The following is a 15,966-nucleotide window of genomic DNA, read 5'->3' as shown; positions in this document are numbered from 1 at the left end:
CTTGGAATATTGAGGCCCTAGTCAAGAAGAAGGCAGCACATGACATGCATAGGCAGCTGGGATCAAGTGGACCGCTTGAAGAGTATAGAGAGGGTAGGAGTAGAGTTAAGAGAGAAATCAGGAGAGCAAAAAGGGGACATGAGATTGTTCTGGCAGACAAGGCAAAGGAGAATCCAAAGAGCTTTTACAAATACATAAAGAGCAGAAGAGTAACTAGGGAGACAGTAGTTAAGGATTGACAAGGTCATCTATGTGCGGATCCACAAGAGATGGGTGAGATCCTAAGTGAATATTTCTCATCAATATTCACGTTGAGAAAAGCATGGATGTTAGGGAACTTGGGGAAATAAATAGTGATATCAGTGTACATATTACAGAGGAGGTGCTGGAAGTCTTGAAGTCCATCAAGGTAGATAAATCCCTGGGATCTGATGAAATGTATCCCAGGACACTGTGGGAGGCTAGGAAGGAAATTGCGAATCCCCTAGCAGAGATATTTGAATTGTCGATAGTCACAGATGAGGTGCCTGAAGATTGGAGGGTGGCAAATGCTGTGCCTTTGACAAAAAAGGGCTGCAGGGAAAAGCCTGGGAACTACATATCTGTAGTGGGTAAGTTGTTGGAAGGTATTTTGAGAGACAGGCCTATAGGCATTTAGAGACACAAGGACTGTCAGCATGGTTTTGTGAGTGGGAAATCATGTCTCACAAATTTGATCCAGTTTTTTGAGGGTAGATCAACAGAAAGGTAGATGAGGGCAGTGCAGTTGATATTGTCTACGTGGACTTTAGCAAGGCCTTTGACAAGGTACCACATGGTAGGTTGTTGCATAAGGTTAACAGGATCCAAGGTGGGGTAGCCAGATGAATATAAAATTGGTTTGATGATAGAATAAGAAGTCTCACAACACCAGGTTAAAGCCTAACAGGTGTATTTGGTAGCACAAGCCACTAGCTTTTGGAGCGCTGCCCCTTCATAAGGTGAATGGGATTTCAGTTCACAAATGGTGTATATAAAGACACCAACTCAATTTACAAAGTAATGGTTGGATTGTGAGTCTTTACAGGTAATCAAGTCTTAAAGGTCAAACAATGTGAGTGGAGAGAGTGTTAAGCACAGGTTAAAGATGTGTGCATTGTCTCCAGCCAGCACAGTTAGTGAGATTTTGCAAGCCCAGGCAAGTCGTGGGGGTTACAGATAGTGTGACATGAACCCAAGATCCTGGTTGAGGCCGTCCCCATGTGTATGGAACTTGGCTACCAGTCTCTGATCAGCAACTCTGCATCGTCCTGTGTCGTGAACGCCACCTCAGAGAATGCTTACCCAAAGATCAGAGGCCAAATGCCCATGACCGCTGAAGTGTTCCCCAACAGGAAGAGAACACTCTTGCCTGGTTATTGTTGAGCGGTGTTCATTCATCCGTTGTCGTAGCATCTGCATGGCCTCCCCAATGTACCATGCCTTGGGACATCCTTTCCTGAAGCATATCAGGTGACAATGTCGGCCAAGTTGCAAGTGTATGTACCCTGTACTTGGTGGATGTTCTCATGTGAGGTGATGACATCCGTGTCGATGATCCGGAATGTCTTGCAGAGGTTGCTATGACAGAAGACAGACGGTGGTTGTTGAGGGTTGTTTTTTTAAATGGGAGACCTGTGACCAGCGGTGTGCCTCAAGGATTGGTGCTGGGTCCACTGTTATTTGTCATTTGTATTAATGATTTGGTTCAGAATTTAGGAGGCATGGTTAATAAGTTTGCAGGTGATACCAAGATTGATGGCATAGTGGACAGTGAAGAAGGTTATCTAGGATTGCAACGCGGTCTTCATCAATTGGGCCAGTGGGCTGACAAATGGCGGATGGAGTTCTAGATAAATGCAAAGTGGTGCATTTTGGTAGATCGAGCCAGGATAGGACTCAGTTAATGGTAGGGCGGTGGGAAGAGTTACAGAACAAAGAGATCCAGGGGTACAAGTTCATAGTCCTTGAAAGTGGAGTCACAGGTGGATAGAGTGGTGAAGAAGGCATTCGATATGCTTGGTTTCATTGGTCAGAACATCGAATACAGGTGTTGGGACATCTTGTTGACGCTGCACAAGAGATTGGTAAGGCCGTACTTGGGATACTGTGTACAGTTCTGGTCACTGTATTATAGAAAGGATATTATTAAACTAGAAAGAGTGCAGAAAAGATTTATTAGAATGCTAATAAATTCTATTATTGTTTGAGAGTTTGAGTTATAAGGAGAGGCTTTTTCTCTGGAGCATATGAGGCTTAGGAGTGATCTTATAGAGGTCTATAAAATAATGAGGGGCATAGATCAGCTAGTTAGGCAATATCATTTCCGAAAGATAGGCAAGTCTAAAATGAAAAGGCATAGATTTAAGGTGAGAGGGAAGAGATACAAAACGGTCCAGAGGGGCAATCTTTCACACAGGGTGGAGAGTGTCTGGAACAACTTGCCAGAGTTAGTAGTAGAGGCAGGTACAATGTTGTCTTTTAAAAAGTGTTCAGACAGTTCCAGAGGTAAGATTGGTATAGAGGAATATGGGCCAAATGCAGGCAATTGGGACTAGCTTGGGGGTTAAAAAAAAGCATCATGTTGGGCCAAAGGGCCCGTTTGCATGCTGTAAACCTCTATGACCTACCTCCTATTAAGCTAATCTTTCCCTGTACCCTAGCTATGCCGTAACACTGCATTCTGCACCCTCTCGGTTTCCTTCTCTACGAACAATATGATGTGTATGTGAAGTGCACCAGAAACAATGCGTTTCACTGTATACTAATACATGTGACAATCATAAATCAAATCAAAAGGCCAAGTCAGATAAACTTTCAGTAGTAGCTCATTGGCTCTAAGGCACTCTAGGCCCACCAAATATCATGAGAGGTGTTATCTAAACAGATACTTCTTATTCATTGCCAGTCTCTGACTTTCTCTCATCCCCCGCTCTCTTTGAGCTGACGTGTCCCAGACCCCTCCAACCGGAAGTGTCTCCCTGGTAACCGTGACGTGTGAGCGGGCCCTCCCCCGGAAGCAGTCCACCGGGAGCCGCGCGCGGGGCCCTCCCCGCTTAGGTTTTCTCTTTCCGGTTCACGCAGCGCTCCCGACCAGGCACGATGGCGACAGCAGCAGCAGTGACTCCTTCCCAAACTCAGTCAGCGGCCCCGGCCCTGCCTCTCCAACGGGGCATCGTCAAGCAGGTGAGGCAGGCAGGGAAAGAAAAACATGAAAGAATTTAAATGTGCTGCCGTTGGGGTTGGGGAGGGCGCAGAGGTGTTGTTGACTAAGAGTGTGTAAAGGTGTGTGGGGGGGGGGGGATATTAACTTGGAGCTTCGCAGACTTTTATCCTCGACTGGAGTGTCCCAGCCAGCGGCAAAGTGATTTAATCCAACACAAATCATCATGGAAATCCCGTAACCGGGAAAGTTAGTGCTGTGGTTGTGATGGGGGTGGGGGGGGAATGGCGTGCTGAGTCGGGAGAGGGGGTCCAAGGGTAACTTTCCAGGCTCCCGAGGGCAGGTCTGATCGGGGGACGGAGTTTAAAAGAGCCGGGTGCGGAGAGGGACCCTGTCCAGAAACGGTGCATTTGGTGTTAGGAGAGGGGGGTCCGTCTCCGAGGGGGAGTTCAGTTCCTGGCCGGGAAGGGAAGCGGTAACTGGATGAGCCACGTAAGCTGTCGGGAGAGTGGGTGAAGCAAAAAAAGGTGCAAGGGGTTGGCGCCTGTTTCCCTACTTTCCCATGTAGAATCTGTTCGATTTGAAAAAAGACTTCGCACTTTGTTGCTGCAACTTCACCAAAAGTAGCTCCTGACTTTTAAACCTTGCGGGAGGAATGTGCAGACTTCAATATCAAAATGTCACCACTTCCCAGTGATTACAGGATCAAACTGATCAATTTTCCATCATTTTCCTTAGAAAATTAAAACCAACACGGTGCGGTCTGTTTCACTTTGCAAGTGCTGACCTTGAATTTCGTGCACAGCTGCATTTTTTTAAATACAGGAGATTTTTGTGAGTCTCCCCCTTCATTATATTAGTAATGTTACTGCTTTTTTGGAAGGAATTCTCTGGCAGAGGTAAGAAATATTCTGAATGAATGTATGAAATCGAGTTCGTTGTCAGCACCATACAACTAACCCAGCATTAGGATTCTTTTGGTGCCATACGTAAGCAGTGAGCAGTTCTGTGGATCTCTGCCTGTATTTTTTAGAGAAAGAAGTTTTTACGTGGTTGATCTGACTTTCACCTGCAGTTTTCTTGTATCTGAGATTTTGTGTCCTGTGGGGATATTGCCCTTCATGTGGTATTGTGTTACAAATGCCAACCTATACCTCATTTAATTGTTGATTTTCATATTAGTCTAGACATAAATGCAGGGGGCAGTGCAGCTTATCTCAATGCTACCTCGTCCAGCACCCAGTTGGATTCATCAGATATTGATTAAGGAAATCTTTTGGCAGATTTTTGTGGCTATAATGCTGATTTTAAGAAAGATTGACTTGTATCATGTGGTACCCCCAACTTTGATCATCATGGACTGGCAATTGAATCTGGTTAATCATGAGACTTAAGACTTCAGGGGGTCGGAATGTGACATTTTGGATCATTTAAAAAAAAAAGTAAATATTTGAGCAGCGTGGTTAAGAAAGATAACTCATGATTAATCTTAGAAACTATGACTCTGCTGATAATGTTGAACATATGCTCTCCATGGGGGATCCTGTTAAACTTTGGCATACAAGGTGTGTGTATTACTTTGCCAAATGAGGCGGAGGATAGACTTAATTCTAGAGAAGTCTATTTTTTAAAAAATCAGAATCGATGGTTGATGGATGAGCAGTTGGGGGTATTGTATGATACAAGTCAATCTTTCTTAAAGTTAGCATTAAAGCCACTCAGCTAAGATGACAAAAATTGGCTATATTGTATTTGTTCAGCGCATTAGGTGGTGTAGTGTTGAACATTTGTGATAATTACCAGTTCAGCACAGTCTCAAGGGTAATTGCTTGGATTAGTATTTAACTATCCCAATGTGTGAGCTGAGTAACATTGCGTTAAGGTCTTTGCTTAACAAATTATCATAAATTTCACACAAGATATTCTTAATAGATTGATTTCAACTCACAACTGCCCACCTTTATCACCCAAGCCATTGAGTACTGACAGGCAAGGGTGGCAGCTTTATAGTGTTATAACTCAAAGAATCTAAAGTCCTCATGATGGTTGTTTGTCTGTAGTCTTGTTCTGGCATATGGATATTTTAGTGAGCACGATTGGGTGAAGAACTTCATTTAAGATAATAATTATTAATAACTTAATTAAGTTGGAGAAGGTAGGACTGTTTTCCTTGGAGAAAAGAAGGCTGAGAGGAGATTTGAATGAGGTATTCAAAACTGAGGGGACAGAAGATGGAGAGAAAATATTCCCACTTTTGAAATGATAGAGAGAATGAGAGGACACATTTAAAGACATTGGAAAAAGAGGCAAAGTGAGTAGTTAGATCTTGGAATGCACTGCTTGTGTGTGGATGCTGGTTCGATCTGGCATCCTCTGATACTTTGAACATTTGTGAGGTTTTTTGCCAAACTCTTAGATCAGACTTGTATCATCAACTACGTATGGATCAGTAAATTGTCTTTGTAATTCTGTTCCCCCCAATAGACTTTAACCTGGTGCCCCTGACATTTTTTTAACAATCAGAATTTTGTTATATTAATTTATGGGATGTAGGCATTGCCGGCTGGGATAGCATTTACTGCCCATCCATAACTCCCCTCCATTTCAAAGAGGCATTTGAGAGTCAAGCATATTGCTGTGAATCTGGAGTAACATATAGGCCAGACCAGGTAACAGTAGATTTCTTTCCTAAAAGGACATTAGTGAACCAGATGGGTTTTTACAATAATCAACAGTAGTTCCATGGTCATCAATGGACTTTTAATTCCAGATTTTTATTGAAGTCAGATTTTACCATCTGCCGTGGTAAAATTCAAACCTGAGTCCCCAGAGTATTACCTTGGGTTTTTGGATTACTAGTTCAGCAATAATACCACGACACCACTGTCTTCATTTAAGCAGATGCACCAAAGCTCTGATTTAGCAAACTGCAGATCCACTGACTTGCCAAAAACAATTGCTTTATCATGTTTCATGTTCAGTTTCAATTGTGCCTTTTTCAAAAGGGTATCTCACTGGACACTCTGGCAGTATTAATGAAGTGGCTTATTTCAGCTACTTTGCACGGAATTAACCACTATTTTCAGTGACCTCAATGCACTGACATCTCGAAAACTGAAACAGGTAGGATTTTCATACTCTGACCTTACTTTAGTCCTTTCTATGGAGTGAATCTAAATATTTTAATCAACATCTACACACAATGTTGAGGTGAAACCATGATTTAATGTGGCACTGTCAAATGAATCTGATTAATACACTCATCACCAGACAAAAGCTTATGAAGAGTGCAATTCTCTCAGACTAATAATCTCCAGCTTCCAAATTCTTTGTCATATGTTGCAAAATACGCTACTGTTACACTTTGGACAGTTCACACAGTATTTTGAAATACCTGTTAACTGCTCTCCAGGCATTCAATCATTACGGCTTTTTTAATTCTTTCATGGGATGTACATCTGTAGTGCAGTTAGGAAGGGAGTTCCTGGATTTTGACCCAGTGACAGTGAAAGAGTGGCAATATAGTTGCACGTCAGAATGTTGCATGATATGGGGGGGAACTTGCAGGTGTTCCCACGCACCTGCTGCCTTTATCGTTTTAGATAGTAGGGTTTTGGTGGGGGTTGGTGGAAGATGCTGTCGAAGGAGCCTTGGTGAATTGCCGCAGTACGTCTTGTGGATGATGCACACTGCTGTTACTGTGCATTGATGGTGGGTGAGGTGCCAGTCAAGCTGACTGCGTTGTTCTAGATGGTGTTGAGCTTGTGGACTGTCAGAGCTGTACTCATCCAGGCAAATGCAGTGTATTGTGTCACACTGCTGATTTTGCCTTGTCGATGGTGGACGGGTTTAGAGGAGTTACTCTCCACAGAACTTCCAGCCATTGATCTATGCTTGTTGTTATTCAGTGGTGGTAATACCATTGAGTGTCAAGGGGAGATGGTTACATACTCTCTTTTTGGAGGTGGTCATAGGCATTTGTATGGCATGATTATAACTTGCCACTTTTCAGCCCAAGCCTGAATGTTCAAGTCTTACTGAATATGGGCATAGATAGTGTTTCAGTATCTGAGGAGCATCGATTAGGGCTGAACATTGTGCAATCATCACCAAACATTCCCACTCTAACCTTAAGATGGAGGGAAGGTCATTTGCTATATTTGATGTAGCAGCTGAAGATGGTTGTGCTTAGAACACCATTCTGAGGAACTCGGAGGCAAGCAATGTAGAAGGGAAACTGAAATTAAGCAAACATGTTTATGAATCGAATTATGCGTTGGGTGTATGTTGTTTGTTCTTTAGGCCTGTCTTGCTGAAAATAGATGGTACTTAACTGAAAGCATGTCCAGCAGTGTTCTTTTGCTATCACAAACGGAAACTGGTATCTTTATGATGCACGTCGATAATTTTGTATGGGGCAGTTTTGTGGAATTTGAGCAGTTTCTTGTAAATAAGATGAAAAAAGTTCAAGATTGGGAGTGGGGCTTCAGGACCTTTTAAATGTACTGGCTCAAACATTAAGCAGATTAGGTCAGGAGTAATTTAGAATTAATAGTCGTATCTGGAAATGTTACTTGTACCTTGATAAGTTGTACTAGGCCTTTGTAGAAAGGTGATCACACATCTAAAGAAATGGCAGTTAAGCTTGGTTGGACAGTTGAATTGGCTTAAATCGGACATTGTTTGTCTGTATTGGAACTAAGTACTACAATAAAATCCACTACAATTAAATCCACTACAATTAAGGACATTTTAAGGGCAAATGAAACATGTAAAAAAAAGCAAAGCGCATTTTTCAAGTTCCCAACCTTAGGGGACTGGAAGGGCATGTTGTGCATCACAAAAATAACTAATTTCATGCTAATTTTCTTGGGCATTTTAAGTACAGCTGGTTTTATAATATTCTTGGCAGGTGAAAATGGAAAATATTATCCCTTGACCTGGGAAACTACGAAAATAATTATGGTTAGAAGTACTTCAGCTGCAGAAACATTGGCTGTTGTAGAAGAAAATAAATGGGGTTTTACTTACTAAATATTTTCAGGGAAATTCAATCTGAATCATGTTCTGAAAATTGTTTTCACATTGACTGTTATTTAGATCATTATTTCTTGTGGGATAAGGTATGTTTTATAGTGTGATTGGAAAAACAATTAAAGGATTGATCCTGTTAGCATAAAAGATGTTGGAAAGAAAATAAATATCTAGAATAAAATGGGTCAAATCAAGATCCTCAATTCATAGAATCCCACAATGTAGCAGGAGGCCATTCTGCCCATCAAGTCTGTACTGATCTCAATCCCTCCCAGGCCCCACCCCCATAACCCCACGCATTTTACCCTGGCTAGTCCCCCTGACACTAAGGAGTAATTTACCCCATTGCTTTACTAAAAGGAATGTTTGCACAAAGAAACTACTGGAGGTCCTAGAAGATTTGGTGTACAGAGAGAATATAGAGAGAATGTTTTTCTTTGTGATTTGCTTTGAAATATTTTGTGTTAAAGTTTGATTTAAAGCAGAGATGAGTCTGCTAATGGTACGTTAATTATTATGATTAAGGATGTGCATGCAATGGGCATTGATTACCTTGAGCACAGACTTTGAGGACACAGTGAGGCAGATATTTGTAATGTTGCATTCTATAAATCTAAAAAGTAAAAGGTTGACACCTGGCTTCCTACGTTATCTGACTTTAGAATTAATTAACATGAAATGCTTATTGTCAGTGTCTATAAATCTGGCATTTTCAATTAAAAGTAGGAACTTAGTTGAGCAATAACAAAGAAAATGATAAAAGTTAGTTGCAGAAGCTTTTTTTGGCTACCAAAGTCTTGCTGGTTCCAGTGCCAGGGACCCTGGTTCAATTCTGTGCGGAGTTTGCACATTCTCCCCGTGTCTGCGTGGGTTTCCTCTGGGTGCTCTGGTTTCCTCCCACATTCTGAAAGAAATGCTAGTTAGGTGCATTGACCTGAACAGACACTGTACTGTTGCAACTAGCGGAATTTCACAATGATTTCATTGCAGTGTTAATGGAAGCCTTACTTGTGACTAATAAATAAATTTTTAACCCTAACTTTGGGCCTCTGCAGTCTTGCTATTCATTAATTCTGCCTTGTCAGTGAAAATCAAGAACTACTTATCGTATTTCAGAGCTCCAATCTCAAATGACAATCTGTTTCTTGATGACTTAAGTTAATGTGGGATGGTATTGGTTTATACGTCCCAGTGATGTCCCAGATGGTCTTTACTGAACCAGTAAGCTCTGTTATCACAAAACACTGGTGGAGACCATAACTTGAGATTCTAATTCTTATTTGGACTTTGATTAAGGACAGGATTGTCTCTTTATCTGTGGTCCAGAAACTTGTGACATCTGCTCAGTATCTCAAACAAAGATGGATTGAGCACAAAAGTGTGGCTGGCAACTGTGGAATGCAGATGGAAGAAAACTGAAGGAACAAATATCACTGTTTTCTTAAGCATATTATGCATTTATCATTTATTTTCTCCTGATATTGAAGGATGCTGATTTCAGGCTTTCAGAATTGACAGCAAATAAGTTGAGCCCATGTAAAGAGAACTGGAAAAGCGGCACTCCTGTAGTGATAGGATGTGATTTCCCTTTCTCTTGTCCAGTGACCTTTCCAAATGTGATTGCCATAAGTGCTGTAATAGAGACTCCTTTATTTGAAATGAGGTCATAGAAGTTGGCAGGCAGAAGGCTATTCTTGTATCTGGACAGAATTTGAATCCAGCTCTTGAGTGAAAGACCAGTCCCTAATTCATGGTGTTAATCGATTGCCCTGAGGGATGTGTACCTTTGAATTAATGCTTGGGTAGTATAATTTCTTGATTTATTCCTTGAAAGCACAATTATCTTGGTTAGTGAATCTATATTTGAAAGGTCAGAGCTGGGAAAATGAATATTTTTCTGTTCTTGGCATTTTAATATCAGTGATTAGCAGTCAATCCCAAGCTAAAAGTATAATTGTGTTATAAGTGAATGAATAAAACTCCCTCTAATGTCCTTCAATAATCCACAGACTCCGGTTAATGTAGCCTGGTTACATCATTCAGCCTTTAACTTATGGTGCAATGCACAAGTAATTTGTGATCGTTGTTTGTAAGATGCCATATTCTAAGTGTTGTTCCTTTTCAGATTCCTGAAGATTTTTCTACGTAACAATTCTAGTCATCTTCAATATGCTATTTATTAAACTGAAACTTCTAATTATCCCCAATGTGCACATGGTGTAGAGACAAATAATATGGGTTTTGTCACTATCACATTGTTTATAAGATGTGTAATGGATTTATTGGGAAATGTTTGTTTTCATGGCTAGCACTGTAATTGCCTAAAATCAGTAATTGAAAATGCTAGCTTTGCCAGAAGATACTTGAGGCTGGAGAGTGAAATGGGTAAACTTGTCTGGTTGTATGGACTTGGGGAGATATGTACCCGTTTTAAAGAAAACTAGAAATTACAGAATAGAGCTGATAATTGGCTGATACTGTGCTGGGTTTTGGGGGGTCTGAGAAAAGGTTGAGAAACTGAATATGGGAAGTGAAATGTCTACATATAGCAAGTACGTAGTTTGACACTAAAAGCAAAACCTGTGGACAGATGATTTGAGGGTGTGGATAAACTCCAGATGGTCACAGATGATTTGTTATTATTGGGTCCTATTCTCTTGCTTTTGTGTTGTACACTGAGAAAGATAGTGCAGGCGTACTGTTAAGAGTTGGTTGCTTTGCCCCGATTAGCTTGCGTTGATTCTGCAGGCTGTTTCTGCTTAAGGCATTGATTTGAGCAGTGCACAATTCAGCCTGGCATATTTATGTGGGTGGTTGAGACGCATAATTATAAAATTATTGTGACTTCCCAAAATGTATTTCAATATCTTTTAACATTTGGATGTAAATGTCAAAAAGTAGAAGAAAATGATTTGCTTTTGCTTTGAAGGAAATGCATTAATTGATCCATAGGTATGGCGTTTTTCTAACTTATCTCACCTTGCCATGCTGTAGTGCAACGTAGCCCAAAACTTATAGAAAGACGAGTTCCATGCAACAGGTGGGTGAGAAAACAATTGCAGAGTTGGGGTATCTTTCTGTTGTAGAATTGGTCTGGGATTAGAGTCATTTTCTAAATGAGTCCTTTTGGCTCAGTGTGTCTGTGCTGGCTCTCCTTGGAGCAATTCAGGAATCCCACTCTTCTTTCAAGTACCCCTTCAATTTCCTTAGAAACAGGGACAGTTGTTGATTTCAATCACCCTCGTGGGCAGCGGGTTCCAGGTCAAATGTACCACTTGCTACATTTGAAAGAAAATTACCTTTGCGTCCTACCTGTATATCATACCCAAAATCAGTGTTCACTAATCCTACCAGCTAAAGGAATCAATTACTGATTTTAGGCAATTACAGTATTCGCCATGAAGCGGTTTCCTTCTCTACCTTATGCAAACCTATCATATTTTTTCAAGCCTCTATAATGTCTTCCTTCAACCGTTTTTGAATCATCCCAGCTTCTCCAATCTATGCTCAGAGCTGAAATCCCTTTCACTGGTACCCACATTAATTCTTAAACCACTTAATTCTGGATTTTACTGTTAGATGTTCAAATTGATTGATTTGCAAATGTGTATCATCACACCTTGTTCTTGGATTCTAAACTTTTGTATATTGGACATTTAGCCCAGATTATATAATTTTGTACGAAAATGTACTTTCCCATACTACTTCTGCTCGCCTTGTCTTCAAGTATTTGCCGCAACTAGGGTGACTTGGTTGTGTTGATATTCATCTCTAACTGGCTTCCAAAGCATGCAATATATATTGTACTCGTGCACTGACTACTTTTCACCATGCACTTGTGAGCTAAGGTTGAGGAAGTGAGGTAAGGTCATAATTGTACAGATAGAAACGTGTGGTCCACAACTGCATCTCTACCCTACTAATCAAGAATGGGATGTTTGAATTCGTGTCCAATCTTAATGAAAACTGCTAGCACTCTTTTAAACCAGAAGAAATATCAACAGAAGTAAGCCGTTAGGCCCATTGAACTTGTTTTTGCATTGCTGATCTGATTGACCTTACCTCCACCTTCCTGCTTCTGTCTTAACTCAACCTTGATTATGTTCTGTGACCCAGCCTCCTCTGTTCTCTGGGAAGAGAATTCCAAAGGTGAATGGCTCTCTCAGAGAAGTTCTTCCGCATCTCTGTCTTAAATGGGAGGTGCCTGTCAAACTACCCCATCCATCAGAATTTTATACCTGAGACCTCATTCTTTTAAACTCCAGTGCGTGTAGGCTAGCTTGCTCGACTTTTCCTCATTGAACAACCTCTTTGACCATGGAATCAACTTGGTGAACTTGCTCTGAAATGCTTCTAATGTGCATTGATTTATTATTTATTATTGGAATACAGTGATATGTATTGTTTCTTCTGTGCTCTACAGACAAAACATACTGTTCATAGAGTACATAGGAAAGGATTGGGTGCAGAATATAGTGTTGCAGTCACAGGGTGAGGAGAAAGATCAGCTTAATTTGTGATAGGACCATTCTAAAGCATGATGGCAGCACGGAAGATGCTGTCCTCGAGTCAGTTGGTATGTATTTTCAGACTTGTATTTTTTCACGACGGAAGTGTGTGCGCCCGGGGTGCAGATGGTCCTTGATTATGTTGGCTGCTTCTCCAAGGCAGCAGGCAATATAGATGGAGTCAATGGATGGGAGGCTGATTTGCGGTGACGCACTGGGCTACATTTACAGCCATTTGTAGTTTCTTGTGGTCTTGGTCTGAGCAGGAACCGTACCTAGCTATGATGCATCTGGAAAGGATGGTTTTTATGGTACATCTATAAAAATGGGTAAGAGTCATAGTGGACATGCCAAATGTTCTTAGCCTTCTGCAAAAGTAGAGGCATTGGCTTTCTTAGCTACAGTGTTGACGTGAACGGACTAAGACAGATTGGTGATCTGAACGCCCAGAAACTTGAAACACTCGACCATCACCTTAGATATAGAGGGGGCATCGTCTCTAATCCATTTCCTGAAGTGGATGACGATCTCCTTCATTTAATAACTGTGCCCAGTTCTCAATGTGCTATATAGCTGTAACAAAGCTTCTCTATTTTTGTACTCCACTTGCAGTAACAATCAGTTTGCTTTCCTAAATACTTGCTACCTGTATGCTGAACCTTTGCAATTTATGTATAAGGACATCCAGATTCCTCTGCATCGTAGCATTCTGCTGTCTTTTCTCCATTTAAATAATCTGCTTTTCTGTTCTTCGTGCTGAAATGAATAACCTACACTGTTTGCCAAATTTTTGCCTACGCATTTTCCATTTCCATACTCATTGTATCTTCACAATTTGCTTTCAAAGTCATCAGGAAATTTGGCTGTGACATGCTTGGTCCCTTCATCCAAGTCATTAATATACATAAGTAGTTGCGACTTCAGCACTGATCCCCCTGGCATTCCATTTAGTTTGCCAGTTTGGAAATGACACGTTTATCTGGATCCTGTATCCATGCTAATATATGATCCTTAACACTGAGTTGTCATCTTGTGCAGTAACATTTTATTTGGCATCTTGTCAGATGTCTTTTGGAAATCCAAATACAGTACATCTACAGGTTCCTGCTTGTCACATCCTCAAAGAGCTCTAATGAATATGTCAAATGTGATATCCCTTTCCCAAAAACCATGTTAACTCTGCCTAATTGTATTATGGTCCTTTAATTGTACTGCTATTACCATTTTAATAGATTCTTGTATTTTCCCAGTGACAGATGCTAAGCTAACTTCCCTATAGTTTTCTACTTTCTGCATCTCCATTGTTGAGTGGAGATGCTATATTTGTGAATTCTCAATCTGCTGGGACCTTAAAAGAATCTAAAGAATTTTGGAAAATTATGATCAATACATCCAGTACCCCTGCAGCTATTTTTGCTTTGTGATGCGAGGATGCAGACCATCAGGTGCAAGAATATTGTATCTGTAGGGGCCTTTAGTGCCATTAGTTTTCCCTGCGTACTTTTCTCATGTTTTCATTCCCCCACCCTCTTGATTTACTGTTCTTGGGATGCATCTTGTGTATTATACTGTGAATTCAGATTCAAAATAATTGCTCAAGGATTGAGTCAATCTATTTCAGCACATTCTTGTTCAGTTTCACATCTCCTTCAGCTTTAGCAACTGAGTGTATACCAATTACTGTTTACTTAATGGGGGTTGAATCCCAGAAGACTAGCTTTCAACTCTAAAATGCCAGGCAGTAAAAAGTAACTCTCTGGATTTACTCCACTCTATGAAATGTATATTCACAGCAGACAATTGCAGTAGATTTCAAAGTCTTTCTAAAATTATTACTAATAAATGTGTACTTTTATTGGCAAGTATTTTGAACTAATGTGCAGGAATGTGCTGTTAACTTTTGTAATATAATGTGTGTAAGAACATAAAGATGATCCCAATTTTTCATGTATGTTTTTCCCCCTTCCTCATCCATTATGCTGCAGAGCCTGATTTGAGGAGGGTGGTAATAGAAGCATTTAGGTCCCAAACCTGTGCATCTTTCACTGTTATCTGGAAATGTAATTAAACTGATGTGTGACTCTCTGATTTGTTCTTTCTTTATCCCTCTACTTTCATCCCTTCCAAACACAAGATGCATGGCTTCCTCGTGTGTTTCATAAGATCTCTTGGCTGGAAAATGTATACATTCAAAGATGGTGGTTGATCATCTTTAACAAGAAATAGTAATGATGTTGAAGTTTCGTCCGGCTTGAGCTATCTCTTCTCAAATTTTGCCTTTCCATCTTTCTTTCCTTCCCCCACAAAATCTTTCTTGCACTTTTCAGATTTGCTGAGGCTCCTGGGGCTGCTGAGAAGCTTCTGCAAATGTTTCCCAAGTAAACTACTAGGTTTAAAAGTTTAAAGTTTATTTATTAGTGTCACAAGTAGGTGTACATTAATAATGCAATGAAGTTAGCATTCCCAAGTAGCATAGCTACTGCACCTAACCAGCTTTCCTCCGACAGCCCACTTCGGACTGTGGGAGGAAAGCGGAACACCTGGAGGAAACCCATGCACATCCCACACAGTCAGTGAGCTAAACCTGGGCTCTGATGCTGTGAGGCAGCAGAGCTAACCACTGTGCCCAGCATATTGCTCCCTGAAGAAGAGATGCCATAAAATTGCAATAGTATTTTCTTTCTCTCTTCCCTGACTTGGGGAAATTAGCTCTGTGACACCTTGCTGAAGCCTGAAAGCATTGAAGCTACAAAATTATTTGGTATTCTGGTGCATCTGAATTGAATTCTTGCAGGCCTTCGCTTCATTCAAGTGGCATTTTTGCAGCAATTACATCAATTTGTATTTGGATCCTTGTGGCTTTAACTGGAGGCCAATAATTCGCATAACTGTTGATCTTGCATGTACAATGTACATTAATGTAGATTGTTTTCTGGCATGCTTGCGGAATGGGTGGTGTTGATCAATGAGGTATTTCATTACACCAGGCACATGATAAGATGGGGCAGACGGTATCTTTGTTCAGGCCCAATGACCAAAACTAGTCCAATAATATAAGGATTTCAATGTAACACCTAAGCACAACTTTGCCCATTTAGAATATATTGTTATAGCTGGTTTCTAATAAAATAGTGCATTATCTCGATACTGAAAGTGATCAACGTTTTAAAAGAATTCCACTGGTAACAGTTTTGATGATAGAATTCCGGTTGGTGGTGTTGCATAGCATAAAGCTTGCTGTAT

The 15,966-nt window shown here is 40.7% G+C and overlaps 1 protein-coding gene across 1 annotated transcript in view; it reads left to right on the top strand.

The window, feature by feature from the left end:
• Positions 1-3,091: 3,091 nt before the first annotated feature.
• snd1 (staphylococcal nuclease and tudor domain containing 1) overlaps positions 3,092-15,966 on the top strand; it is a 907,822-nt gene continuing 894,947 nt past the window's right edge. The window contains exon 1 of the mRNA XM_080207582.1: positions 3,092-3,204. Within this exon, the coding sequence (XP_080063708.1) occupies positions 3,121-3,204 (84 nt within the window). The 5' untranslated portion in view covers positions 3,092-3,120. The remainder of the gene's footprint in view (positions 3,205-15,966) is intronic.

This window comes from Carcharhinus amblyrhynchos, chromosome 19 (genome assembly GCF_965287045.1).
Source record: "Carcharhinus amblyrhynchos chromosome 19, sCarAmb.v2.hapA, whole genome shotgun sequence".
NCBI lineage: Eukaryota > Metazoa > Chordata > Chondrichthyes > Carcharhiniformes > Carcharhinidae > Carcharhinus > Carcharhinus amblyrhynchos.
This window is presented reverse-complemented; position numbering and strand designations above follow the sequence as displayed.